This window comes from Acinonyx jubatus, chromosome D2 (genome assembly GCF_027475565.1).
Source record: "Acinonyx jubatus isolate Ajub_Pintada_27869175 chromosome D2, VMU_Ajub_asm_v1.0, whole genome shotgun sequence".
In the NCBI taxonomy this organism is placed as follows: Eukaryota; Metazoa; Chordata; class Mammalia; order Carnivora; family Felidae; genus Acinonyx; species Acinonyx jubatus.
In genome coordinates, this window is record NC_069393.1 from 82,938,753 (window position 1) to 82,966,188 (window position 27,436).

General features: G+C 48.6%; 1 protein-coding gene and 1 long non-coding RNA gene across 12 annotated transcripts in view; one reads left to right on the top strand and one right to left on the bottom strand.

The window, feature by feature from the left end:
• The window catches only part of MGMT (O-6-methylguanine-DNA methyltransferase), a 296,474-nt gene that overhangs the window by 243,027 nt on the left and 26,011 nt on the right, over positions 1-27,436 (top strand). For all 9 annotated transcript variants that reach the window (XR_003421363.2, XM_027063414.2, XM_027063411.2 and 6 more), the window contains one exon: positions 7,795-7,955. Coding sequence is in view for 8 of the 9 variants with exons in the window: in XM_027063414.2 (XP_026919215.2) it covers positions 7,795-7,955 (161 nt within the window). In the remaining variant the exon portion in view is untranslated. The remainder of the gene's footprint in view (positions 1-7,794; positions 7,956-27,436) is intronic.
• LOC113600352 (uncharacterized) lies at positions 558-27,351 on the bottom strand. 3 transcript variants are annotated; one of them, XR_008292278.1, is made up of 5 exons: positions 26,914-27,351; positions 16,172-16,393; positions 14,824-14,995; positions 9,962-10,103; positions 558-1,804 (listed from the first exon to the last, which is right to left on the bottom strand). It is a non-coding gene; the product is annotated as an uncharacterized LOC113600352 (long non-coding RNA). The 3 variants fall into 3 exon arrangements; XR_008292280.1 differs by lacking the exon at positions 558-1,804 and adding an exon at positions 4,720-4,828; XR_008292279.1 differs by lacking the exon at positions 9,962-10,103 and having other exon boundaries at positions 26,914-27,348.

A 27,436-nucleotide genomic window follows, 5' to 3' on the forward strand; every position in this document is an offset into this window, starting at 1 on the left:
CTGCCCTGGGCCACGTGCATTATAAAGTCAGCCTGGCGGATGCTTGCGGTTGACCAGATGCCCCATTATGAAATCTCCATGTGAATGTGAGGCTTCTATAATTTTTGTCTGTGGACCAATTCATTATTTGTCCCTTCTTTACCAGGAGTGTAGAGAATTACTGAATAATGCAAAGTTACCTAACCCTAAAGATCCTGTGGGGGGGGGGGGGGGGGAAGTGCCCATAAGGGAGTACCAATAATTTGATGAGACCGGTGGAAATGACTCTTTAAAAATTGTGTATTTTTATGGGTATTTTTCAACAAACGTACTAAATTTATTCTTGACAATTGTAATCTACCTACCTAACAATTTGATGAGAACTCTTTATTCCTCTTTCGTGTTAGCTGTTCCTTTTTTAAACTATTTCATTGCTACTGTATAAACATTTTATTTATAGGAAGCTAAATTAAGCTGGGAAAGAGGAGTCTACCTCTGGTGTGTGAAATGTTGGAAAGCGCTTTGTTCCCTGCTTCAGTGGCAAAAAGCAAATGCAACATAGACATAAGGCTATTTGAACTCTTTATTTGCCACATTTACAATATTAATAACAGCGTTTCCAGAAGTTGTCACATCAAGTAAAAGATCTTCATTCCAGGCTGTCTTTTGGGGCCAAATTGAGACTGGATGCATGCATTTAATAAATTGTAGTCTCAAGTAGTCATTTTTGTAAATAATTAGTTTCAGTGAAAGAATAAGTTAGCATATTGTATGCATCTAATGTTGCAAATGTACATACAGCAAACTTTGCTATTAATCAACAGTCAAGCACCGCAAGTGGGGTCTCATACATAATGAATTGTGCTTAAGCCTCATGGGTTTCTTGATAGAAAAATAAAAGAAAACACAAGTGTAGTAAGCTTTTGAATAAAATTTAACTAGATTGCTCTGCATCCTGTAATTGTTTTGGAATCATTAGGGACCTGATAATTCATCCGTAGTTTTGGGGTGTTTTTATCTTCATCTGTCAAATAGGAGAGATTTTAATGGTATGTTAAAGTGTTGATAAAATACAGTTTTCCTTTTAACAATTTGAACGTTTAGGGGAGAAAGTAAATAGGCTTTTTTAAGACAGTCTAGTCTGCCAAGTGTACTCTTTAAATTGTGTTTTAAAAATGTTTTATTGCTTATGCATTTGAGAATCATTTACAAAAGGGGAAAAAAAGTATGCAGTTCTTATGACACGTACCCTGTACGAGGAGGAGTTGAAAATGTACATAGAATTTTCTGGTTGGGGAGAGTGTTTTCGGATACCACCGTAAATTCCTCTGTGGTCGTGTTTAGGTTCTGACATGAATTCGAACCCCAGATTTTGAGGGCTTAGGATGCCCATTAAAAACTGATATCCAGTTTAAGCAACATACCTGTGACCACCCAGAAAGTGAGTAAATTGGGGCCCCGTTAAGTTTTACTGCCTCTTCCTCCTTCTATTGTTGACCTTGGGACGTGAACCATTGGTGGCCTCTGATAGGATCGTAAATGTAGAATTCATTTTGGGGGGTGTGCGATCGTGGGGTGGAAGGCATAAAGGCAAGGAGCAGGATTTATGTCCGTCTTTGTTACGAACCACACAGTAAAAGCTCAGCAAGCGTTTGCAGAGCACCTGTCAGTGCGCCAGCCAGCCCCTCCTGCAGAGACGGTGGAAATACCGCCTTCCCCACGAAGCCGTCCTCTTCACTTCCGTCTGGACTCGGAGCGGGCTCCCTTCGCCACCGGTTTCCCTCTGTTGTATGGTAGCACGTCTCTTCGTCTCATAGGGAATGATCTGTGAAAACAGAAAGTAAAACCTAGTACGTGAGAGTCAGTCCTTAAGCCCATGTGTTATGAGCAGTAGCAGCCCTTATCCCTGTTAAAATGAACAAATGTGTAAACGTGTCTCCCGTTCGTTATGTAAACGTCAGTATGTTGCTGATACTGCACGTCTGTATTCACTCTTCTCTTTGTCCCTTGACTACATAGTGCTGTTAGGGCAGCAGGAGAAATCCAGGAGCTGGCATCCGGACCGTCAGACGGGTGCCGGGCACACACAGTGCCCGCCAGGAGCCGCGCCGCTGGGCGAGCCCGTTGGTGGGCCTCTGTCCTTTGTCTTTGACTCCGTCCTGCGGTTTGAGACCAGTGTTTCTGAGTACCAGCATCAGCACTCTGATTCCCCCCTTCCTCTTTTCTTCCTAGTTTAGAAGTTGAAATAGTCGCGCAGACTCCCACCGTACACACCCTCGTGGTGGTGTTTCCCAACAGCTGCTGGCCACCAGGCCACGTCACGGGGCCATCGCTTGCATTGTCCATTTATTGGAGGGCATCGGGGAGGGAAGGGCTCCTTGGGGGCATCAGGGAAACATGGGGTTGTCCAAAAGGCAGAGCGGAAAGAAAGCTGCTGACACCAACTCCGTGTTCTGCCTCCGTGTTCTTCCTTGTCCGCCTGCTTGGGCTACAAACACTGCGTTCGTATTCCTGTCAATAAGCCATCGTGCCTAATGGATCCTCGATAATTGCTTGAACGGAATCAAGACGTGAAATTCACTTGGAGTACAGAGTTTAAAATCTTTATTCAGCCTCGGTTTTGCAAAAATCTGTTTTGATGGTAGGTGGCACAATTTATGTCCCGTCTTCAATCCTACCACTAGAAGCAAAGCATCAGAGCTTTAACAGGAAGGTATGATTGGATGCGGGGCAAATGCATCAGACACAAGCACAAGAGAGTCTGCTAGAGATCTGTTAATTTAGACCTCGTAGTACATTTTCCAGTGATATTTAGCAGCGTGGTTTAAAGTCCCCTCTATTGCAGATTTAAAGTTTTGCTGAAAACGCATGCCTTCCTGGGACTATGGGGTCTGGCGCTCTACTCTGGAGTCCGCACTGTGTCCTGGAAGCCAGACAAGGGGAGATTTGCTTATCTGGCTCGGCTTGGGAAATGTTTCTCATCGTAAGGGTGTCTAAAATGCCATACGTGGCCAAGGCCCTGGACTCCTCCTCCCACAACAAGTTGTACCCGGCATCTGTGTGCCTCCACGCAGACTTATCTCTCAGCCTTGCCAACGGACACAACCTGGGTCAACTCCTGCCGAATTCCACATGAACTCCAAGGGCTACGTGTCTTCAGGGCTCTAAGGTCAGAGCTCTTTTCTTGGGTGAGCCTCCAACGTCACCAGTTAATGTCCCCAAACTGTAAGACTCCATTTCATCCTGTGAAGACAGAGATGTTGGAAAAGTACTGGGGTCAAAAAGAGAGGTTTCCGAACGCCCAGCAGTCCGCCCCCTGGGTGTAGCTAATGCCGCTAATCAGATGCGAGTAGCTTAGAACTTTTGGCCTGTTTTCTTACATCAAATGGGATTTAAGCCAAGTACATGACATTTTAATGTCTTCGGGAAGTAGGATTCATTCAGAAACGGAGATTTAGTGATTCTTTACTACCGGCAGAGTCTTGAGGCTCCCCCAGACCTGAATACCCAAATCTCCTGCCAGGCTGGTTGAGTTTTAAAGTACTGAGCGAATTGGTAACGGGGAAGACAGCGGGAGCCGAGCTGTCAGGACGGCTCTGTCAGGTTTCCTCGTGTCGTGCCAGTACTTGACGCAGCCTCAGACCTTGAGCGCGGCTGTCTGGCACCCAGGCCGGCCTGGCGTGCTTCGCCCACTGCAGGCGGTGGGTTCCGGGCTCCGCGGCTGCTGCCCCCCCACCCCCCCCCCCCCTCAGCCCAGGGTGTGTGACCCGGCTGAGGGGGCCACAGCGGATGGGAAGCGCCAACTTGGGCTTCCCGTGTGGCAGATGGACGTCTAGGAACCCCGTCCGCTGGGGCCATTTCACGTAAACTTGGTCCACTCCCCTTGTGTCCCCCCTGCCTCTGGTGGGATGCTGCCTCTATCCCCTCGCTTTCTAATTGAAATCCGTGTCTGGAAACGTGAGCTTCGTTGCGCGTAGGAAGGGCAGTCCTCCCTTGAAGACCACGTAGGCTCCTGTATGGAATGCTGTGAAGTGACGGGCCCTCCCTTAATACGTGGCGGTAAACGCATCACTGCCTCTGCTTCGTTGAAGACACTTCCGAAGTTCATCCTGGAGCCTCACACTTTTTCCGCGTCCTGATCCGGGTTGAAGGACAGACCTGAGATCTGAAATAGTTTAACGCCAGAACGTCCTTCCTCCAAGCCCCAGAAGGGAAGGGGTCGGGGCTGCCTCTTCAAACGGGGCAGGAGTCCGGGAAAACTTCGCATGGGGCTTTCTCTCTCACTGGGGTTCCAGGAGCTTCCCCAGAAGGCCACACGCTGTTGTCCTGGGATCGCCAGCAGTTGCCTCTTTCTGGAAGAGACCCTCAAGCCAAACGACATGTGGTTTTATGTTTGCCTGTGGCATGGTGTGCCCGGTGCTGTCCACTGTCCTGCGTGTGACTCAACAAAGCCAAATTCATTTGTCAGCCGCTAGCCAGCTCTCTCATGCCAGGTTTAAAACAAACAAACAAACAACAACAACAACAACAACAACAAAACAGGAGAGAAGGAGAAGGGCTCCAGTGTCCCTGCATTTGCCTCTGGGTGACTCTTACTGATAATACGTGACCGTGAATAAAGAGTGACTGTGACGTATCCCCTTTCTGCCCTCTCCCAGCCGACAGCAGGACAGGGCCCTGTCTGTGCTGCAGCGCTGGCTTCCCGGCCCTCGGTCTGGGCTCCCATGCGCCGGTGCTCGCCCGTAATCAGTGGGGCTTCAGGGCTGGTCGATAGGGAAGCCTGGAGAGACTCCTCCCTAATAAGTGCTGCCGTCACACCGCGGCTCGCGCAGGGGCAAGCCAAGCGAGGCTGGAGGGGAGGGCAGGGCAGAGAATAAATTTCGTTTTATTGTAGAAATGGAAATTTGTGTCATGGCTTTAAAAATCTGGTTTTATGTGTGTGTTTAATGCCATTCATTTTAAATGTAGTATCATAAATCCTTGCTTCAGAATCAAAGCTGTTTAATTACATTTCACCCATGAATAGTTACCTAATGCCAATAGAGAAAGAGTTAAAAAGGAGAACTACAGAGTAAATCAGGTTGAGATCTTTAGCACAAGCATAAAAAATCAATTTAAGATGAATTTTACTACTATAAAAATTCTTCAAATATCCTTTTAGGAGCGGGAAATGCTAGCAGGAACACAGCTACCAATCTAGTCCCTTAGCAATGTGGAGGGAGCGGCAACCAGCCTGGCCCCTTCTCCTGATGGCCAGGCACCCCCGTTTCGCTCCAGGGCCTCCGAGGATGGAGTTGTAACTCTTGGAGCAAAGCAGGTCGCTACTGGGTGCGGAGGACCCCCGTCTTTTGTGATGTAGGCCCCCTGACCCAGAGAACCCCATTTGCCACGTGTGTGATGGCCGAGCACACCCCACAAGCCCTGAGAGCGTCTGTGGCCTGTGAGGGGGGAGATGCTGGGTGCGTGTGGGGCACTGTGGGCTCTTGATGCAGCCCGGGCCCCTCTCCTGCTTCCTCTGGACTGAAGCCACCCACGGGCTGAGGGTGGGGACGTGGGCACCTCAGCCCTGCTCACCCCCTGTGTGACCAGGTGTCACATGCAGATGGCCTCCTGCTCACGGCCTTAGCCACAAAGCTGCCCCCTGGACGGTGCCAGCTGTGTCGGGAGGGAGGCCTGGCTCATCCTCGGTGGACCTGTCTCCTGTCCCCCCCCCCCCCCACCCCGGGAGCAGGATGGAACAGCACGAGACACTCTTGCCCATCTTTACTTTCCAGTATCATCAGTTTATCAGCAAGGAAGGAACAGTGGGAGAGCAGAGGGACTGGAATAACGTTTAAGCCAAGCACAGGCGCAGGAAGGTCCACTCCTTCCCTGACCGGAGGTCCTAACGGAGAAAGGAGTCAGGGCAGTGAGGAGATGGGTTTCTCCCCCCAGGGATGTCTCAAGAGGCCCTGCCCCCGCTCCTCTGGCCTCAACGTGCCTGTGGAGGGAGCAGGTCCCATGGGGCCCCTCTGCGGAGTTGGGGTCCAGGCCGACCAGAGGTCCGTCCACGTGAGTTCCGGCCCACAGCGAGCTAGCGAGGAGGCCTGGGCCTGTTGCGTCCAGTCGGGAGTCGGCAGGATGGCCGGGCCGTGGCCAGCCCGCTCTGCCTGGCCGTTTGGGCAGGCTCAGTTCTATTTGCTGTCCGGTTCCTTCCCCAACACTGCCTGTATGTGAGTGCTTAGAAAGCCCTCCCTGATCCACTGTCTGTTCTCTTGTGGAAGAACAGTATGAAGGGCATTCTGCGCATCCCATCCAGGGAAGCTTATCTCTGGAAAGATCCCAGGACCTCGGTGGAGACCCTCATTTCCGCAGAATGCCGTGCCTGAGAGACTCGGACTGAAGCGCAGGAGCGTTTGTAAGACGCACTTCAAGGTCTTTGGCTGCTGCCTGCAGCTTGGAGGGTGAGGTTACACGGGCTTCTGGATCTGCGGTGCCCTGTGCGTGCTGCTGTCCTCACACAGGTCCGGCCCACGCTCCCGGGTGCCGCAGCCACGCTGTCATCCCTGTGCTGGGCCACGCGGCCGAGTGGGTGGCGGCCTCTCCGTTCAGACCCTCATAAGGGCGGTGGGTGCGAGGTGAGAAAGGCAGCCCAGAGATTGACACACACGCACCACCCCCCCCCCCCCGCCCCGCAACACGCAGGGAGGGAGACGCGAGGGGTCAGGAAATGTACTGCTTGGACGTACGCCACCCCCAGAGCTTTAGTATCTGAGAATTCTAGATGCCCTCTGCCGACCAGGCCCAGCAAGCTGCTAGGAAGCCTGCCACCTGTGCTGAGCCTTCGAAGGTGAGGAAGGAGGTCATCAGAAGAAATCAGACTTGGGGCTGGCGCTTTTGTGGGTTTGGGGTCCTAGGAGACTAAAATTGGACCCATCATGAAACTCTAGGGCTCAGAAGCACCCAAGTAAAGCCTCTCTGAGGGGACATTTCCTCGTTCCAACAGAGCATATCCCAGAGAGTCAGCACCTGCTGAAGGGGAGTCGGCTCTGGGAGGTGCCGCAGACAGAAGAATCAGACCCCGAGGGCAAGGAGCAAACTGAAGAGAGCCTAAACAACGTTGGTGTAAGCTTGAGATAAAAGGAAGAAGTGACCATAATGAATGAAGAGTGGGATTTGGAGGAAAAAAAGTAAGCCAGAAGAGCAGTGTAAGGGGAGTTAGCCTCACAGAACGACCTCCGCACAGATTAGACGCTTTGAAGCATAAGCATCAGCAGACTGAAAGCAGACTTGGAGGAAATCCCCCAGAATGCAGCACCAAGTGATAGAAAATCATGAACGTGCTATTGTTGAAATTCAGTGGGAGGGGCGGGGTGATCAAAATGCAGTTTAATTACTTCAACAGTATTTGTGGAAAATCTTGTTGATAACACGTGGTGATCTGCTAGGTGACCGGGAGATGCGTACATGCACCTGTTAGTCTCACGAAGGGGCAGTGCACGCACCCACCAGAGCGGCTTCTGTGCCGGTCATCCGTGCTCTGTCTTGTCCTGCTTCACCATGGCTGCAGACGCTCAGGGCCCCAGGCGGAAGAGCCCGTATACTAGGCTGTTCCTTCCCAGAATCCCCTCTTGTTTTCTAGGATGCGCTGTGTGTCTTAAAGCTGAAGGGGGAAACGTGGCTGGCAGACGTTCCACGCCCTCCTCCGGCGCCCTTTCCCATTGCTGTGCAGCAGTAGACTTTTACCCATGTGGGTAGAGTAGACGTTTGTTTGCTTTTCACATGTGTGGACGCAGGGCCTAGAGGCTTATTAAGCTCCTGTTACCGCTTTTGCAGAGCCATGGAGGCCCCCCCTCTTCCTGAGCTGCTCGGCTGTCCAGGGGAAATGACGGCGCCCCTGAAGCAGTGCGTGGCCTGGCTGGATGCCTATTTCCATGAGCCGGCAGCCCTCAAAGACCTCCCCTTGCCTGCGATTCACCATCCCGTTTTCCAGCGAGGTCAGTAACTCCGCCGCCTCCTAGGGTTTCGTTCAGGGAGCTTGACTTATTAACTATCACTTACATCACAGCTCATTTTATCGACTATACTGACTTGGTATTTTTACATCATCTAAACAGAGACAGCATGTGGCCACGCTGTAAGGACAAGAGTTCACGATCTCCACCCATTCCAAATGCTTGTGTTAGTTTTGGCACATGGTCACATAATTCTTGGCAAAGGCAATAAAAATGATGCATGCAGATCGACTCTTAACTCTTGTTGGCTGAAGGGTTTAAATGGGAACACATCTGAATAGCAGTGAATTTTTCAATAAGCTTATTGTTAACTTAAACTATCTGCTTGCCAACAGCACAGAAAATGAGGCTTGTACATGGACAATTAGCCACTTCCATAAACTCAGTTGGTGACATTTACATCAGAGTGGGTAGCAGCATTGTGTCTTCTTGAATAAGTTTTCAGTTTAATTTCTCAAACTTACCCTAGTTTGATATAGTGTTCTTAAAGGACGAATTGAGAACGTGTTGCCTAAATGTTGTATGCCAAAGGCACATGGTCTATGGTCACCAAAAACATTTTCCCAGAAATTTCCTTTTAAATTGTTGTTGGGACCTTAATTACGGCAACTAAAATTATTCTAGACATGTGCCGGGGGCTTATTTTACGTAGTGATTTTTTTTATATTCGTTTTAATAAAGCGTGTGTATATGTATATACATCTCTGTATAGATGTGTAGACACATATGCTCAGGGGACAAAATTACCCTGAGATTTTAGATAAGGTGCATTTAAAGCAATCTTGAATTTCGAAATGGATTAAATGAGCTTAACGGTATTCTAATAGCTGCCATGATTTTCAGCAAAAAGGAACTTGAAAATGGAGTAGAATTTCTAGGGGCGGTGGATAGAGAAGCCCCTGTGAAGTTGAGCTAACACCTGAGTTGACTAACAAGGTCAGACAAGTGAGCAGAGAACACCTTGAGCTTTGTTGCACATAATGAACTGAAATGGTACAGCCGTAATGAACAGGGCCCCTTCTTCACCCCCTGTGTCCTCCGGAACGGTCTCCAGCATGGGTGTGGGAGCTACAGCAGGCCTTTGCCTGTCACTGTGCACACGTCCAGAAACCCTCCCTGGTCTGCATCCTGGATGGGCCCTCAGGGCGCAGGGGAGCCTCAGCTGCTCCCCAGTAGCTTGAGCCAACTGGGTGCATGGATGGTGCATGGATGCCGCAAGACGCACGTGTGACCTCTGTGTGCTGCGGGCTGAGGAACTCAGGTGTGGTTGGGTTCTGAAGTAGGGGCTTGGGTATCCTGGTGCTTTGAGCTCGTGTGTCCACATCAGCACTCGGGGAGTACTGCTGTGTCGCTGGGGGAAGGAAGAGTTGCCCGACTGGCTTCCCTGCCCTTAAGTCTAATGAATAGTGAGCTGAAATTTAAGGTTTTGAAAGTTTTAGGACGGAAAAATTATAAAGCCAAGACAGGAAGTCTCTATATAATCAAAGGGGCGTTGGGGAGTGAGCTTATTAAATCCTGAGGTCCTGTCCTCAGTGTTTGAAGAGGGTTGGGACTGGCCACACTTATCCTGCCTCCCTGGCCTTGGGCCCCAACGCCCACGGCCTCTGCTCGGCTAACCGGTCACGGTCATTGACCAGGACGAGACGGAAGCAGCCGCTGGGGTAAGGATGAAGGCCATCCAAGCCAACCTAGAAGCCTTCTCCGTCAGGCGAGCCCCACAGTGCTGGCGGGCACTTCCAACTGGGGCGAGATCCTCCTAGCCAGCTTTCGGGGAGACAGGGTCCCCTGGGCCAGCCCCGCCTCCTGACAGTTAGTGGTTGCTGCGGGCCGGGATTTCCCACGCCTCGGCATGTGCAAGCCAGGTTTTTCTAATTTAGCTCAATCGCTCACTCCCAGGCAGGGACCAGGTGTGGGGATTTTACGGTTTAAGAGGGGAGGTGGTGGATGGTTATAATACAATTGCTAACACGGAGTTAATTGGCACTAACCCCCAGATGTGGTAACACCCCTTTCTAGCCAGTGGTAGTTGGCTTTGCTCTGTTTCTACTTTGGATCTTGTGGCAACGCTGAAATCATGGCGAGCGGGCGGGTCCCGTGCAAGGAAAATCCTCTGAGGCTCTGGAAGCTGTGCTTTAACATAAAGAAAGAAACCTTTGCAAACTGGGAGGCATGGGTACATTTCAATATGGAATAAATGCTTTTTTTTTTTTTTAACAAATTCTATTTTCTGTGCGTCTTAATTTTTGAACACATTTGACATGGCTTGGCATATCATTTTTCCATCATGGTCTTGCCTCTGAGATTTAGGCCAGGCCTGCCTATTTCAGTGTGTTTTAAAAATGTAATCCTGACTGTGGCCACCCTTGTGCTCCAGCCTCCTGACCTGCTCTTCCTCGGGTGCTGGCCTGTGGACCGGGGACCCCTATGCTGCGTCCCATGGGCCCCTCTCCTGCACGGGCCAGACTGCTTCACCGTTTCAGGCTCGCTGTGAGATGAGTACACCATTCACCATTGGCTCATTTTGTAAGGCGGGTCACACACACACACACACACACACACACACACACACAGAGTTAAGCATATAAAATTGCCAGTTTTGTAGGTTAAAACTTAACAAATAGTGGAAATTTCACATAGTTCCACTTCTCTTGGAAATCCTCCAAGATTGATTAGTAGTAACAAGTTAATTGTCTGGGTGTTTCGGCCAAGGAACCATGAAGCTGTCTATCCTGACCAGAAGTCTGGAAGTCTCTGTGGCTGCCTTTTTCTGGAGCCGCCACAGATAGGGTTTCTCTGTGGGAAGGGAAGGCTGCAGTTACTTGGAGTGAAGTTCGGGGTGCTGTTGAGAGAGTCAGAAGAAAAGCAAGTATTGACCAAGATGCATTCATTTTCTTGGGATATTGTGTTTTTAGTAGAGAGCATTTTCTTTTAAAAAATGGGTTGTTTTTGGAGTTTTGAGGCGTTTTGCCCTTTGCTAATCTGCTTTATTAAAGTATCAGCATTCGGGGCGCCTGGGTGGCTTGATTGGTTGAGCGTCTGACTTCGGCTCAGGTCATGATCTCATGGTTCATGAGTTCGAGCCCTGCTGGGCTCTGTGCTGACAGCTCAGAGCCTGGAGCCTGTTTCAGATTCTATGTCTCCCTCTCTCTCTGACCCTCCCCCGTTCATGCACTGTCTCTCTCTGTCTCAAAAATAAACAAACATTTAAAAAAAATTGTTTTAATTACAAAGAAAATAATACAGTATCAGCATGATCATTCGCGGTAGCCACTCTGAGGACCAGCAGTCTTGGGGAGCGTTTTCAGGAGGTCAGGTGCTCCCTTATCAAGTTCTTGCAAAGGTCAGCTTGGTTTTGAATTCATTTTTCTCCAAGAAATGGTTATTTAACGAAACCATTACTCTCGAAATAAATCTTAATGTTTCTTTTATAATGAAATGTTAAAGTTCTTTCCTGTTAACGTACTCCAACTTTGTATTTATTTACTGAAAATAACGTGACTTCTTTGTATAATATGCATCTTTACATCCTTATCTGTCAGTGGCAAAGCAGCTGGGAAAATAAAAGCTGCACTTTGCGGGAAGCGCGATTCACAGAGTTCAGGGAGAGCAGCCTCTGGGGCAACTACGACCACCTTTCAGACTCAAAATGCGCGTGCACGCTTTTTTCCCCTTCTAAGCTCTCCTGTCTGTAGGGGTGCTCTGAGCAGGGGCGGTTGCAGTCTGCAGGGCGCTGGGCAGCTTCTGCCAGGCTGGGGTGGGGGCTTCCTCCGTGGATGGCTCAGCTTCGCACCGTGGCCCCACATGAGGCAGCCCCACGCTGCGAGCCCGGTGGTATGCGTGGTGGCCCGGGCCCTGCACCGTCCGAGGCAGTGTGCGCCCCATGGTGAGCCCCGCAGCATGAGCCCTGCCGTCTGAGCCTGGCGGTGCGGATGGCGGTGTGAGCCCTATGGCGTGAGCCCTGCAGCGTGCGTGGTGCTGTGTGGGGTGTGAACTCTGCAGGGAGAGCCCCACGGTGTGAGTCCGGTGCAAGCCCCGCGGTGTGCGGATGGTGGTGGACCCCAGCTGCTGCTTCCAGTGTCGTCTCACAGATGATGGTTTTCAACAGATGAGTTCTGAGTTTTCTTTTCAAAGTGACTGCAATGTTCCCTTTTAAATGAAATATTTAACACTTTAATAATTCCTTCGTCACAGCTATTAGCTCGTAGCTATGAAATCCAGTTGCATGACAGTAGTAAAATCTGCATTTTTTAAACCTGCCGGCGAGTAGTTTTTTTGTAACTTCTCTTACAAAGCCTCGAAAAGGATTCTTGTGTTTGTGTATGTCTGTCGAACACCCTCTTTCCAAGGGGCCTCCTCTGAAAGCCCTGCCAGAGACTCACGGGAAAGGCCCTTCCAGGGTGAATTAATTAATTTCCCCACTATATCCTGGAAGACAGTCCCACTGTGCGGTGTGCCTTCCAGTGGAGGCCGTGTGTGGGTCCTGGAAGGCAGTTGGACAATGAGGAAATGAATAGCATCATTACCTCGAGTCCTTACCAGAGACAGTCCTTTAATATTAAAAATCCACCTCTGAGAGCCAAGCAAGGGCTAATCATGCCAGCGCTCCCCCACCCACCCCCGCAGCCTTCATGGGGCACAGGGCTCCTCTGCCCTCCTGCCGTCACTCACGGCCACGAAATGCACAGCACACCCGGCCTCCCCAGCCAGGCTGTCTCCCCAGGAAAGAAGGCGCTGAGCCCCCTTCCCGTCCGTGTCCCGGGGCCTGCTTTACTGCCCTTCACCTTTGCTCTTGTGAGTCCTGAACACAGCCCGGGTCCGTCTGCAGAGGGTGCGGCAGGGGAGGGTTTTGTCTCAGCCTCTCCTACACGTACACAGCAGGAGGCAGCTTTGTGCTTTCAGGAAGTTTGGACTGGTATTTTCCCCTGGACTTAAAAACAAAAATAATAGCAAATTAAAGAGAAGATAATAACTAAAATAGGTGATGGCATTTACAGTTTCTGGTTGGTAGCAGTCACGGTCCTCCCGTATTATAAAAATTGCTGGCCTTGCTATAATGTTACCTAGTAGGGCTAGGAGGTTTGTAAACCTTCCAGTGCCCACTTATCGATTAGAACAAGCTAACAACACGGCACTTAAATTAAGTGGGAGAGAAACAGCTGGTGAAAATGTACTTCTTCCAACCCTAGAGCTGCTGAGCTGCTTTTCGGGAGCAGCAGATGGGGAAATCTGGCCCAAGGCCTTCTGAGGCCGGCACTGGGAAAGGTGCGGATCAGTAGCCTGGGAGGAGGGGGTGGCAGGCACCCGGGTCAAGGTCTCGAATCAGGAGCAGCCCCCCCACGTGTGTGGTTTGGAGTCACAAGGAAGAGGGTAAGGGTGGGGGTGTTTATGAACAAAAGTAGGCGTGAACCCTGAAAGTAAATGGTGTATGAGAGGTAGAGTGAGCCCTGCAAGTGACCAAGGTTGTGAACGAGCCGCCTTCCTCTTTGGGGACATGTACCCTTTCAGGGCCTTGATAATCGGTCCCCATGAACCCCTCCCCACAGCACCAGAAGCCACCATTCTTTTCAAAGCACATGGTTTCTCCACTGCCCCTTCTGTCTGGCTGTGACACCTTGCTTTCCTGGGAATGTTTCCTGTGGACAGGAAGCAGTGCCCTGCATGGGCTCATCACGTCTCCTGGCCCGTCTGCATATATGAATATCCACATCATTTGTAGCTCCACAGCAGAATTGGTGTTAGATGACTGGAATTCTGCATCCACACTGAGGGTTTCTCTGGGTCAGGGGCTCCCAGCCTGAGCAGAAAGGAGAGGCACTTGGCAGGGTAGGTGCTCCCTGGGGGTACCCGAGGGGTGCTGGCTCTGTAGGCCGTGGCCGTGGTCCTGCTTGCTTCTGGCTCTGTCTGCAGGGGTCCAGCCAGGCCAGCTCGGAAGCAGTCAGCATACTTCACCCTTAGCTCTTCAACTTGACGGATCAACTACGCTTTGGCATATCGGTGAATTTCATGGGCCAGAGAGCCTGAGGTTCAGATTATGTCTTAGTTCATCATTTCCTATTGTATTATGCTGTTTCCTGCCTGGTAATTGTCCTTGGTGTTTGTTCATTCTTTGTACTATGCGACCACATCTTGGATGAGAAGTTTTTAGTGTCAGCAATGATTCATTTAAACAAACAGCTTTCTAAGTTGCTCTCCTATCTCCTGCCCTTCATCTGGGAGTGTGTGTACTAGGACGCTCTAGACTGTTTGTTTGTGTTATGCCTACAATCTCTGTACTTCTCACCCTCCAAAGACACGTCAAAAATCTTAAATATGGGCAAATAACAGATACACGCACACACATTTGCATGTGGTGTGTATGTATGTACACATCACACGTATAAGTGTGTGCATCATATACATACATTTCCCCGATTTTGAGAATTACTGCTCGCTCTGAAGGAATTTGTTGAAATGGATCAGACTCTTAGAGCTTCACTCTGTGCTCAGGTTGACATTTCTAATTGAATAACGATTTTTGTTTGAGGCCTAGAATTGCATATTTAAGAGCTGTTCTTACTGTTGTACTTAACAACTTCTAGAAGTTGTAGGTTACGTATCCATGTGTCTGCCTAATCTCGAACTCTGCCCGCGGCCACGTGAGGAGGACCGAGAGCCAGTGTGCTGTTCATTTTTTGTAATTTGGAAGGTGTGAGCAAGGCTGGCTGCGCATCAGCATCTGTGCCATCAGGTTACAAAGTCACGTGACAGTGAGCCCCTCAAGAGTGTTCCCAGGTGCGTCACTTTGCCAGGACACCCCCCCTGGTAGAGTGTTGACAGAGCTGACCAGAGCCTTTGGGAGGTGTGCCCTTACCTGTGGCCCAAAAGCGTGGTTCTTCTTTGAAGCGTCTGGGTGCGTGAAGTTCTAGATTCTGGGGGAGACCCCTGAACAACAGAAGCAAGACGACAAAGGGAAGAGGTTGCTTCAGGTTCTGGATGCCAGCTTCGTCCTCCGCACGTCTAATGTAGATCCAGTCCTGGGGTTGCTGCGGAGGAGGTTAACGGTCACATCACCCAGAGTGTCCCCTTAGACCTACCCTAGGAGTTGTAGTATGTGCCCCCTCCCACAGAGGAGAATTGAGTCTGTCCGTGGACACCAGCTTCCGAGATGCTGGCAGTGGCTGACCAGAATCACAGCCTGCCAGACCCGAGAGCACGTGTGGTGTTCCTATGCCGCGAGCCCTCTGATAAATCGTAATTACCATGGGCTCATGGGAAGCCTAGTTCAGTGAAAGTTCCATCCTAAATATGGGGAGGTGGTCAGAGCCTGTGTTCCCTGAGGTTTCCGTAAATCAGGCAAAAAAAAAAAAAAAAAAAAAAATGAACTTGAGAATGTCTTTAGTGAAGGCCACCGGGGTCACAGTATAATTTAACCAAGCTTGAAAGGTAACCAAAAGGTGGTTTGAAAGTCAGCTACTTTCAGACTTTGTGTAGGATTTAACGGGATCTCTTTTGCAAATAAATAATACTTGAAATTGTTACAAGTGTAGCTTTTATGGGAAAATACATTAAAATATAACTGTTACATCTAGCACAATAATTAAACAGCAAACTGGCGAAAGTTTCACCCTCGTTATGTTCACGCGTTTAAGAAGATCACCGACCGTGTCCTTGTGTTGGGTACGTATGGGTATTCTTTACCTCGGAGCAGCAGAGTGTCAGATTTCTACGTACCGAGAAAAGAAAATTACAGTGTCTGTTTCCTCAACTTTCCATTTTAAATGGGCTTTGAAAAGTAGGAATTTTCTATCAGGTCTATATTTTAAAGTGAAAAACAGACTTTTCACTTAAATGTGCTTTCAAAATTTTTATTCCCACTGTAGGCATTAGATTAACATGTGTTGCTTCCAAAGAGAATGTTTAAGTATTTTTTTTGTCATAAAATATTGTATATTCACATTTTACAGGCAGCGTTAATGCATTTTTAAATGCATTTTTATACCATCCGAGAAGTAATAAATAGGATTCTCTCTACCACCTGGGTTTATAGAGAAAATTATATTTTAATAAAAAATGTATAGAGAATTGGACTGTAAATTATCAATACATTAAATATATAAATGTTAGTACATTAATGGCAGTAACACTGTAACGCTATTTGTAGGAGCCAGAAGTGTAAAAACTATTACTTATTTAAATGCCTCATCACCTATGATTTTTACCTGCAACCCTTATGTTCGGGCCGACTCAGAATACAAGGTTTACAGGTTGTGTGTACGTGTCAGAATGGGAAGATCTGATCTCTTTCCAAGGCCGTTTGCATAGCCGTGTGATTCGTGCGGTGGTGGAGTCACCAGGGCGGAGCAGACCTCCTGAGGCTCGGCACGCTGGGGCATCGTGTTGTATCTTAATGGCACCAAACACAGTGCGTCTGAAGAAGGAAACTGGAGAATGAAGTAGGGGAAGGAAAGTCTTTAGCCTAAAATACATCTCAGTTACAAGTGATAAGTTATGAAAATCAGATCAGATTTCTCCAGCTCTCTAAATATTAAGGTAAACAGCGACACTGTTTCAGAAAGTAGGATCCCTGGTGAGTCCTGCCCGCTCCCACCCCCCACCCCCCAGCTTCAAAAGCTACGGTATCTTCGTTACTATGGCAACTACTTTTGCATTTTTTTGAGTACCGCTCTTAATTGTTGCACAGAACACGCTGTGTAAAGGACCCATCCCCAGACGTGCGTGTGTACACGCATTGTCTGCTTTTTCTAAAAATGCATGCTCCTTCCTCGGCTGGGCCACGGTGGTCCGGCAACATGATCTTCTTTTCAGCCTTTCCTTAGACAGTTTGAGGAAAACCCAGAAGCTGAGCTCATGCGACCTCGAGCTCATTGCTTGGCCAAGACATACTTTTCAGAGAAAATTCGCAGCTCTTCCTCTGTTTAGAAGAAGATATGCAAGAACCAACATAAATGGCACGTTCCCTCCCCCCCCCCCGCCTTTTTTTTCCTCAAGAATTGGGCCTTTGATGTTCAAGAGCAGCTAATATTAAAGGCCATCCCTGGCAGGCCTTAGAAACTGTGCCTATTTATGACCAATGTAAAACAGCGAAATCTAGCTGAGTATGATGGCATCATTAGTTTGTGAATCGCATCCTTGAAAATAACTGTGGAGGAGCCAAATCGGTTTAAAGGAAGATAACGGAATGGTTTAAGCTGCTTAGGTTGAATGCCAATTATGTTTTAATATTCAACTGAGCATATTTTACTAAGAAAAAAGGCCGCGTTGACGCATGCATAACTCATTGGCAGCGTCGGCCAGCTGTGCCACTCTACTCTGCGAATCACTTTGTGCATTTTAGTGGCATGGTAATTTAGTGGAGAACTACCTGAGTGATGGCATTTTCAATGAGCAGGTAATCTACAGAGAATTTTTATATGGTTATGAGTTCTGTGCTTCAGCCCAGCAACACAAAAATACATCAAGACCAATTACGGTATCAACTTTCAGCGTGGTACCCTCGCCACGCAAGTGCATGTATTTCTGCCCCAGGCATTTCAAATTGCATCTAATTTGAAATCTTTGGGGTTTTAATTAAATTTCAGAATATATGGAATTCTTCATTAGTACCTGCTCTGAATAGCAGATTATCCTTCTCTTGGTCTCGTTAAAGAAGTAGGCTGTGGTAAATAGCATGTTCAGGAACTGATCATTTGTGGGGCCTGGGTATTGGAACAGAAATAGTGAAATGCAAAATAATATCAAAAAGATTATTAGTCCAGGGAGAGTCTCTTGATTTGTATTTTAATGGAATTTTACATTTCTCTTAATGATTTGCAAATTGTCCTCTGATTATAAGATGCATTAAGCTTTTCATTTTAATGGCAAAGACACAGCCATTAGCAGAATTTTTTTTTTCTGTCTTCTTTTTAGAGTGCTTCCCTGCAGCAGATAAATATTGAAACCATTAACACCTTTTGATGTTCCTCACAGCCTGCACCTTGGACCCACACGAGGCTCCCGTGGTCTCTCAGTGTTAACACCTGGCTGGGGGCCCCTGCTTCTTCACCGGCTGGGTTTCCTTCTCCAGAATACAGGATTGGTTTTTAAAGTTTCACCGGCAGATCTTGTTTATTTGTGTTAAAGCTAATGCATTTAAATGGTATTAATGGCCCAATTTGTATTAATAAAAGCCGTTCTCCTCGGTGTGAAGGTTGACGGTGCTCACCGCTCCTACCCCGCGCCGGTCTGTAGGGCTAGGGTGAGGGAGGGCCGAGCAGCGTGCACGGAGAACGCAGGCTCGCCTTGCCAGTCTGGAGGGTTCTGGGGAAGTTCGCGTGCGGTGAGAGAGGCGCACAGGGCTCCCGGTATTAGCCAGCTGACCGAGGCTGACCACAGCTCGACCCCAAGAGCAGGCTGCTTGCCTCCGCTTTGGCCTCTGAGGTGATGTCTTGATTTTCAGGCTAAGACTTCTGGTCCCCTACAAGGTGCACGCCGCTTATGTGACCAGAGCCATGGGTGGGAATCCGCGCTTGCCCCCACCTGCCAGCAGGCCCGGGTGAGGGGCGGGGACTTGCTGCTCTGACCTAGGACGGACGTAGGAGGGCTGAGGCTCCCTGGGGCCCTTCAGAAGCCAGCAGCCCCATGTGACCGCAGAACTGGAAGAACCAGGGCCACCTCCTGGAGGAGCCGAGTGAGGCCTGTGCCCCCTCAGCCCTCTGTTCTCAAGGGTGGATCTTCAGGCCGAGCGGGCCGGGCTGACCTGAGGGATGTTTCCAGCATCCCTGCTGACCTTGACCCAGCCCAGGTCTGTGAGCTGGTGAGGGATGCTCCCTTGAGCCTCTAGGCGCTCGTCCGTGCAGCCCTGCCCGCATGTGTGACCTCAGGCCCCGTGTTCGGCCTGCGTGGAGCCTGAGGGCTCCCCACCCCCACTTCCACCAGGCCTGCAGAGCCAGCGCGAGGACTGCCGGCGCCCCTTGTCTGGGACCGTGGGAGCACGTGCCGCGGGCTGGGTGGCTTGGGCAGCGGAAGTCTGTTCTCTCTGTTCTCTCACAGCTCTGGAGCTGCAAGTCCAGGATCCAGGCTTTTCCCGAGCTGCCCGCCTGCCGCCCCTGCGTGGGTCCCTTTAGGGACAAAGGCCCCTGGGGTCACGTTGCACGTTCTCCTTTTTTCCGTTACAGGGACACCAGTCAGACGGCTCAGGGTCCCCCAACAGCCTCCTCGTAATCACCTCTTTAAAGGCCCTTTCTCCAAATAGTTGCTGTTGGGACCTCAGCATTGAATTTTGGAGGACACGGTCCCACCAGTAACATGCTTTCTGAGCCTCTGATGGCCCGTGTGTAAGGTGGGGTGACAGCAGCGACGTGTAAAGTGGTCCTGAGGGGGAAATGAGACCTCCAGAGACCCAGCACAGGGAGCCCCTGCTGCCTTCGCAGCGGATAGAAGGTGCTCTCCAGAATCCTAGCGACCTTCGTGGTGAGCAGACTCTGCCCGGCGTTGTGAACCAAGTCTTCTGAAGTGCTCTAGACATTCAACAGAACTTGGCAAGGACACCCTGCCTAGTGGCTACGGGACACACAGCTTGCGTCCCCGCGGGCTGGCCACACTGAGCCACAGCAGAGGGTCAGCGTGTCTGGGGAGAACTCCCTGCAGAGCCGGGGAAGGGGAGGGGCCCTCCCACCTGTCTTAGTTCTGATGGAGACCAGCCCCGCCAGGTTGCCCTTCCTGAAGCTTCTCTGGAGATGCCTGGTGCTTTGCTCGTTCATTCACACCCACCCTGAAGATAACATTTGGCTTTCTTAGATGTGGGACGACCTCCTCTGGGGAAACACGGATGCGCGCACTTCGGGTTTAAGCTTGAGGCTATCTGCCGTCAGACTGGTGCTGCGGGAGGCCGGGCCACCTGGCTCTGACCGCCGTGGGAGATGTTTGTGAGGTGTCAGCTGTCGCCGTTTCCAGCACTGAACGCACTTCACTGTCCGTTTCCGACCTTTGATTCAGCTGCCGTGGTTTGGGCCCATCCTCATAAGTGTGGCTCTTGGCTTTGCAGAATAGAAAGTGAGGGGATGTGGGGCAGTGGGCCAGCCAAGTCTCAACGACACGACACGTGCAGAAAGATGTGCCTCATGTTTCTTAACAAATTCCCGGTATCATTTGTTTCTTGTTACTTTAATCTTACGAGGAGAAGCCATGAAAAGCCTCCTGTAAGTGATTTTGGAGGTTCTATTCCTTGGTAGCGAGTCAGGCCTCCGAAGGAGAGCACGGGGCCTCTTGCCCAGGCGCTGCCTGCAAGTGGGAGGCGTCACACTTACTCTGCGGCCTGGATTTCGCGGCTCTGCGCTGCACTCTCGCCTCCCTCGAAGCCTGAGCCCCTGCTGGTCCTGCCTCTAGGGCCTTTTGTCTCCTCGCTGTCTGGTCTCCTCATTTTGCAGAAGCCCCCGTGAGGGGTTTACTGAGGACGTTGCTCTTCCTGCGCGCAGGCTGCCTTCTGGCGAAGACCGTACCGGGCCTGCCTTTTCTCTCCATACACCATACAGCCGTGCTTGTTGCTAGAACTGCGGTGCAGGGTGGAGGTGATTCAGAAAGGTGGAACCTTACATGGAAAATCAGAGGGGACCCTTTGCTGAGATCAGGACCACAAGCAGAGGTCTAAACAGGTCCCGAATCCTGAGGTTGCTGGCTGCCCCCAGGGGGTTGCTGCAGACTCTGCCCTCAAGTCACCTGAAGCCCAGGGGCAGAGCGCTTCTCTGAGGCCTTGCTCGTGACCTTGGGGTGCAGCTGTGCTAGGCCCCGGGCACTGCACGCGCACCACTTCTAGCCTGCTGCAGGCAGCCTCTAGCGCTTTTGCAAAACCCTTGAGTTTCTAAATTCGGCAGTTTTAACCTTGGATCCTAGAAGCAAGACTTCAAGCCCTGAGTTTATTATATCAGAGAGTTGAGCCGTGTTGGCTGTCTCTTAGAGCACGCAGGATGATCCTCTGAGAACTTTTTACAGCTTGCCTATCTTTCTGACAGACAAGGTCGTTTCTGCTCCTCCTGCCAGACCCCTGCAGCGCTTGGCCGAGGGTGTCGTTGCCCACTGTGTCCTACCCACACTCGGCAACGGGAAACCAGCAAAATATCACCCGCATTCAGCCATTCCCTTGTCCCCGGATTTGCCGCGGCCGTGAGCAGAGGATTCCCAGGGCTCTGAGGACAGCTGAGCACAAATGGGCTTAGGGAAGAAAGGAGCAGACGTACATTTAACTCCAGAGGAAGCAGATCTAGGTCACTTGGTAAAACCTCAGTTCTACCGGATGTTAAGACGTCTCACCAGGAAAGATTGCGTGACCACCAGCAGAAGCTTGGGAACGTGTAAGCAAAGCTGAGCCAGACTCCTGAGACACACCCTTCAGTACGGTGTGTATACCTCGATGGTCAGAAGGTTCTGTAGTTTATGAATTTCCTGAACCTCCCCAAATACAGAACCTTCTCCACAGCTCCTCTCCCTGTTAGCACCTGGGGATGGCTGATGCTCCCCACAGTGTAGTCTGGAGAGCCCTGGCCTATGGAACCGCCATAAAAATGACCTCGCCTTCCCAGGTGACCTTTGGACACTTGAGGAGATTCCAGAAAACCCTGGGAGGATTTGTAGAAAACCCCTGGGAGGTGTGCTGGGGCAGCAACGGCTGTGTGGCCCTCCCCTCCCTGGACCAAGTGTGCTCTGACCCCTTTTTCCAAAGAGCAGGTGGATGGAAGTATGGAGGGGTGGCCAGCTTCCCCCTTCCCAAGTGCCTTGGACACGGTTGTTAAATGAGCCTTGATTAGTTATTCCATTTTATACATTGGGGGCAGAGAGCCTAGAAATTCAGTACAATACATGTATTGAATTCTTTTCCCAGACTTAAAAAAAAAAAAAAAAAAAATGTCATCGTCTCCAAAGTAAAGATCAATTGGGAGGAAACAGAGATGATCCTGAGTGGTGAGGGCCGGGGACTCCAGGCCTCCCATGAGTGGGTGGGGACAGATGCCACTCAGAGACAGAGCCCTAGGCCTGACCATGAAGACCCAAGTTCAGCTCATCATTTGTTGGACAAGTACCCATTGAGCTACATGCAAAGCCCTCGTGTAGGCTCTGGAAATTTAGCACAAAACAATAAAATTCTGGGCCTTAAGGAGCTTCTGTGCCAGTGGGAAATATATACACATGTATATGATGTGCATCCCCTAGACTCTTGGGGGAGTGATGTGAGTGCTTTGAAGGAGCGTAAACCAGGCCACTGGGATGAAGAGGGCGGGGCTTGGAGGTCGGGGTGCTAAGGGCTCCTTTGGAAAGTGTGAGCAGAGGAGGAAGAGGCAGTGTGTGTGGCACTCAGATGCTTGCATGTTTCTTCCTCTTCCCGCTCCTGTGTAAAATCTAAACACCAGGAAGAACAAGAAAACCAAATAACCTTTTTGAATCACTTCTTATCAGATGACAGGAGCAGTTTCAAGAGCCTCCTTAATTGTTGAGTACATTGAAGGCAAGTTGATATTTTCATGATTTTAGTGAAATACTTGCTTCAGATAAAAGAAACTTCCTACGGGGTTTGTGAGGTATTGATAATAAAGGGAAGGTTCACGATGCCCCCCCCCTCCCCCCCGCCGGGTAAGGAATGGAGCACCAGCAGCACTGCCAAGTACCTGTGTGCCCTCCCCGGCCGTGTCTGCCTTCCCTCCTCGCGGCCCCGTGTTTGCTGTTACATACGAAGGGGGTGATACCGATATCTTCCTGTGACTTGCCCTGTTCAATCAACATTGTTGTGAGATTCCTCTATTTTTGAATCCCGTGGAGATTTTTACTAATAACTACTGTTAAGTATCCCATGTTGTGAATTTGCCATAATTTGTTTCCTATGCTGTGTTATAGAAATGAGGGTTCTCACCTTTTTTTTTTTTTTTTTTTTTTTGCCTTTATAAGTGATGATGCTACAGATATTCTAGTACAGGTGTTTTAGTGTTCTGGGTGGCTGGAAATATGTGGAAAAGTATGAAAGTTATTTCTCAGTTTTCTTATTTTCTTTAAAAGGTATTACTTCACAACAAAACTAATAATGAATTTGGGGGGTTATAACATATGTAGAAGTAGAGTAACAATAGTATAAAAGGTAGGACTGGGGAAATGATAATATACTGCTGTAAGGTTCTTTATGTTATTGTGAGCAAGTGTAATGTTATTTGAGGGCAGACTTTGATAAACCAAAGATGAATTTGTACATTCTAAAATGACACTTAAGAAATAAAACCGACATAAGCCAATAGATAGTGCATACGCTAATTGAAAAGGTAAAGTAGAATACTGATTTTAAAAATACTTAATCTGAAAGGAAAAAGAGAGAAAGGGGAGCAGAAAACAGGACAAATAGCACGTCCATCTTATTTAAACCCAACTGCATTGGTAATTACGTTAAATGTAAATGGTCTTAAGATTCAATAAAAAGGCATAGATTCCTCCTTATTAAGATTCAATAAAAAGCCAGACACCCCCCCCACACACACTATATATATTTTCTACGATACACAGATTATAAAAGGGTAAAGACAGAGTTTTGTGCAAAAAGTTAAGTAAAATGAAGTCACATGTATCAGAAAGGAAGAAGTACACTTGTCTTCATTTTCAGGTTATATAGTTGTTTACATAGAGTATCTTATATAGAATTTTGAAAACTATTAAAACAAGTGAATTCAACAATGCTGAAGATAAATTTTAACATATAAAGTTATTTGATTTTTATGCAAAGAAATTAAAAATTAAAGTATAAAGTATTTAGGATTAACTTTAATAAAAGATACATAAGACCTGGCCATTGAGCAATATAAAACATGCTGAGAGAAATTAAAGAGGGCCTAAATACACATCCTTTCATCATAGGAAAAGCCAGTACTGCCAAGACTTTAGTTCTTCATGAACTATCCTTTGTGTTAAGTTCACTCAGGCCTTGAAATTCCCAGCTGATTCTAAAGCTATATGGAAATGCAAAAGGCCTAGAATATCTAAAGCAAGCTTGAAACTAAATGAAGATGTTAGGACTAGCATTACCTGATTTCAAGACTCACTAATCTTCTGTAATCAAGATACTGTGGTACTTGCATAAAGATCAAAACTTAGAGCAGAAGAGAAAACCTTTTCAACAAATAGTGCCTGAACAACTTGGTATCATCTGCAAAAGAAGAAAAAAATTCACCTTGACCCTTTGCTCACACCATATATAAAAAATAATTTGATATGTATCTGTACCTAAATGTAAAGCGTGGACTCTAATGCTTTTAGAAGAAACCATGGAGAATACCTTCATAATTTTAACAGACAAATATTTCCTATAACACAGAAAAATAAGGCTACGAACACAGAAATAAAATACACTCTATTCAAAGTAAAAGACATCATTAAAACAATGAATAGGAAAGAGACAGAGTAAGAGAAAGTATTTGCAACGTGTATACCTAACAAAGGATTTGTACACAGGACATATGAAGACTCCTGAGTCCATAATAAGAAGACAGTCCAGTAAGTGGGAAAAAGAGCAGCCTCTTCACAAAGGAATATTGTCTGAATTGACCCGTAAATACATGAAAAAGTGCTCATTGTGAAATTAGAGACATATTACTACTTACATTAGCACCCCAAAAATGAAATACTTAGGTATAACTGTAACCCAAGTATGTACTAGGTCTATAGCGGGAAAACTGGAGGCGATGGCAGAGATCAAAGAAGAGCTAAATGGTTGCAGAGGAATCCCATGTTCATGAATAGGAAGACTTTATATGGTCAAGATGTCCGTTCTTTCCAACTTGATGTAAAAATTTAACGCAGTCTCGATCACAGTTCCAGCAGTTTGCCTGGTGGATGTCAGCAAACTGATTCTGAAGTTTATATGGAGGCCCAGAATGGCCAACAACACAACACTGAAGGAAAACAAGATTGGAGGACTGAGGCGAGTATACCTTAAGACTTACTAAAAAGCTGCAGTAATCAAGGCAATAGAGTGTGGGTGAAGTAATAAACAGATGAGTGGCACAAAAGAACCCAGGAATAGACTGGGCTGGTTTTCAGCAAAGACACAAAGACAATTCAGTAGGAAAAAAAGATCATCTTTTCAACAGATGCTGCTGGAGTAACAGAAGATCTGTATGCAAAGAAAGGGCTATAGACAGACTTTCCACCCTTCACAAAAATCTAACTCAACATGGACCACAGGCCTAAATGTAAAACACAAACCATTAAGACTCCTAGAAGACAGGAGAACACCTAAATGACCTTGGGGATGGTGATGACCTTTTAGGTGAAACACCGAAGGCGCAATTCAGGAAATAATTGGTAAGTTGGACTCTCTTAAAATTAAAAACTGGTGCTCTGTGGAACACAGCATCTATGGAATAAGACAAGCTGCAGACTGGAAGAAAGTATTTGCAAGAGACACATGTGATAAGGACTGTTCCCTAAAATATGCAAAGAACCTTTGAAACTTGGGAAGAAAATGAACAAGCCAACTGAAAAGTGAGCCAGAGACACGAACGGACACCTGACCAATGAAGATACACAGATGGCAAGTTATCAGATTAAAAAAACAAAGTTTAACATCCTACGTTGTCAGGGAAATGCAAATTAAAATAACGAGATGCTACTACGCACCTATTAGAATGGCCAACGTCCAGAACACTGACAACAGCAAATGTTGGTGAGGATGTGGGGCAACAGGAGCTCCCATTCGCTGCTGGTGGGGACACAACATGGTGCACTTGGGAGGACAGTTTGGCAGATTCTTACAAAATTAAGTATAATCTTGCCTTACCACCGAGCCATCAGGCTCCTTAGTATTTACCTGCATGAATTGAAAACATGCCCATTCAAAATCCTGCACACAGATGTTTATAGCAGCTTTATTTATAATTGAAAAAAATCCCGAAAGGAACCAGGATGTCCTTCGGTAGGAGAGTGGCCATCTGTGGGTCATCAGTGTCCCTCCCGGGCCCCCTAAGCCACCCCGCAGGACGGACTGGCCATCCTGGTCTCATAGGCATGGTGAGGGAAGGGAAGCCTCAGGTCTTTGAACTGTGTCACCAGACTCTGCTAAGCCAGCAAGCTGAGCAGGGGCTCTGTCAGTGAGCTGCCTTTCCATTTTGCAGTGAAGACAGTCCTGCACAGCCGCCTTCCCTCGGTGAGTGGAAGAGAGCACAGAATCCGTGTCCATGTGGGCCCAAGGCGTGACCAGCCCCTTGAGCTATCCCCTTGGCTTGGCCGCATCTGAGGGCAGGCGGCAGTGTCCTAGGCAGGCCAGAGCTTTGGTGTTCATAGCCATGGTTTGAATGACTAAAGTTGAGTGGTTTAATTATAGAGTACTTCATTTAATTAATGTTCCCCCAGTCTGTTGCTGATGTGCAACATAGAAGTTCATTAATCTGAGTGTCAGACAGCATTCCTAGACCTGAAAACCATTGTGCTTTTCCTGAGTGTGTGTCGTCGTGTTTAACCACACGACAGGCCTGTTGCACCAGCACGATGACAACCCTTTCAGAAAGTGCCCCCGGACTACAGAGTGTGTTCTGTTTTCGGGGCTGAATGCACACCAGTGGGCTGGACCACACGTTGACCTAACTTGGACGCTGTGGTTGGGTAGCATGCTCATGGAGTGTTTCCACATCCACAGAAGCTCAAGGGGCAGAGCATAGTTTACACATTCTTGTAATGTTTTATTTTTAAGCAGCCAGTGCGGAGGTTTTGTGGCTCAGTGAGCCCACACGGCCGTCCTCCGTATAGACTGGCCAGGGCCAAGGGCCCCAGGGTTTCCATTTTGTGGTCATCCTGTCCTCTCTGTGGCTTTGTGTGTCTCCTTAGCAGTCATGCACTTCCAGCCGAGACCTCCTCTCCCCACCGTTACCACATTTCACATTCAAGCGTACCTCTTTGCACACATACGATCTCTGCAGAGCAGTGATTTTGCCTCACAGACTTGCGCCGTTTCCGAGGTCCGGGTGGGGCCGATCAGGTTCCCACTTCGTGGCTGTGGTTCTGTCGGCGGCTCACACTTACTGAGCCCTCTCCATGTGACATGTGACGGGGACTCTGTTGAACACTTGGTGCAGATTTCACTTTCAGTCCTCGATGCTGGGACCCTCGTTTTTGAGTTGAGGGCACCGAACTTCAGAGAGATAATGAGCTTAAATGGCTAGTAACTGGCACAGATGACAGGAATGCATGCAAATGTCACCTCACAACGTGAGCCCTCTCCTCACGTGCCAGGAAGGGTAAATTCACCACGGCAGTCTTTGCTGGCCATGCCGTGACCACATAGAGCCAGTCGTGCAAGTGGCTCGTAGTTGGGAGCGTGAGCTGGTTTTGAAGTTGGCTATAGCTTCTGTGTTGACCACTTGGTAGAATCAGGAGTGATTATGACATCACTGCCCTACTGTCTGCCTGGAGGCTTACATTCCATGCTAGTTCATGTTTCGCTTTTTTAGCTCTCCAATGCCATG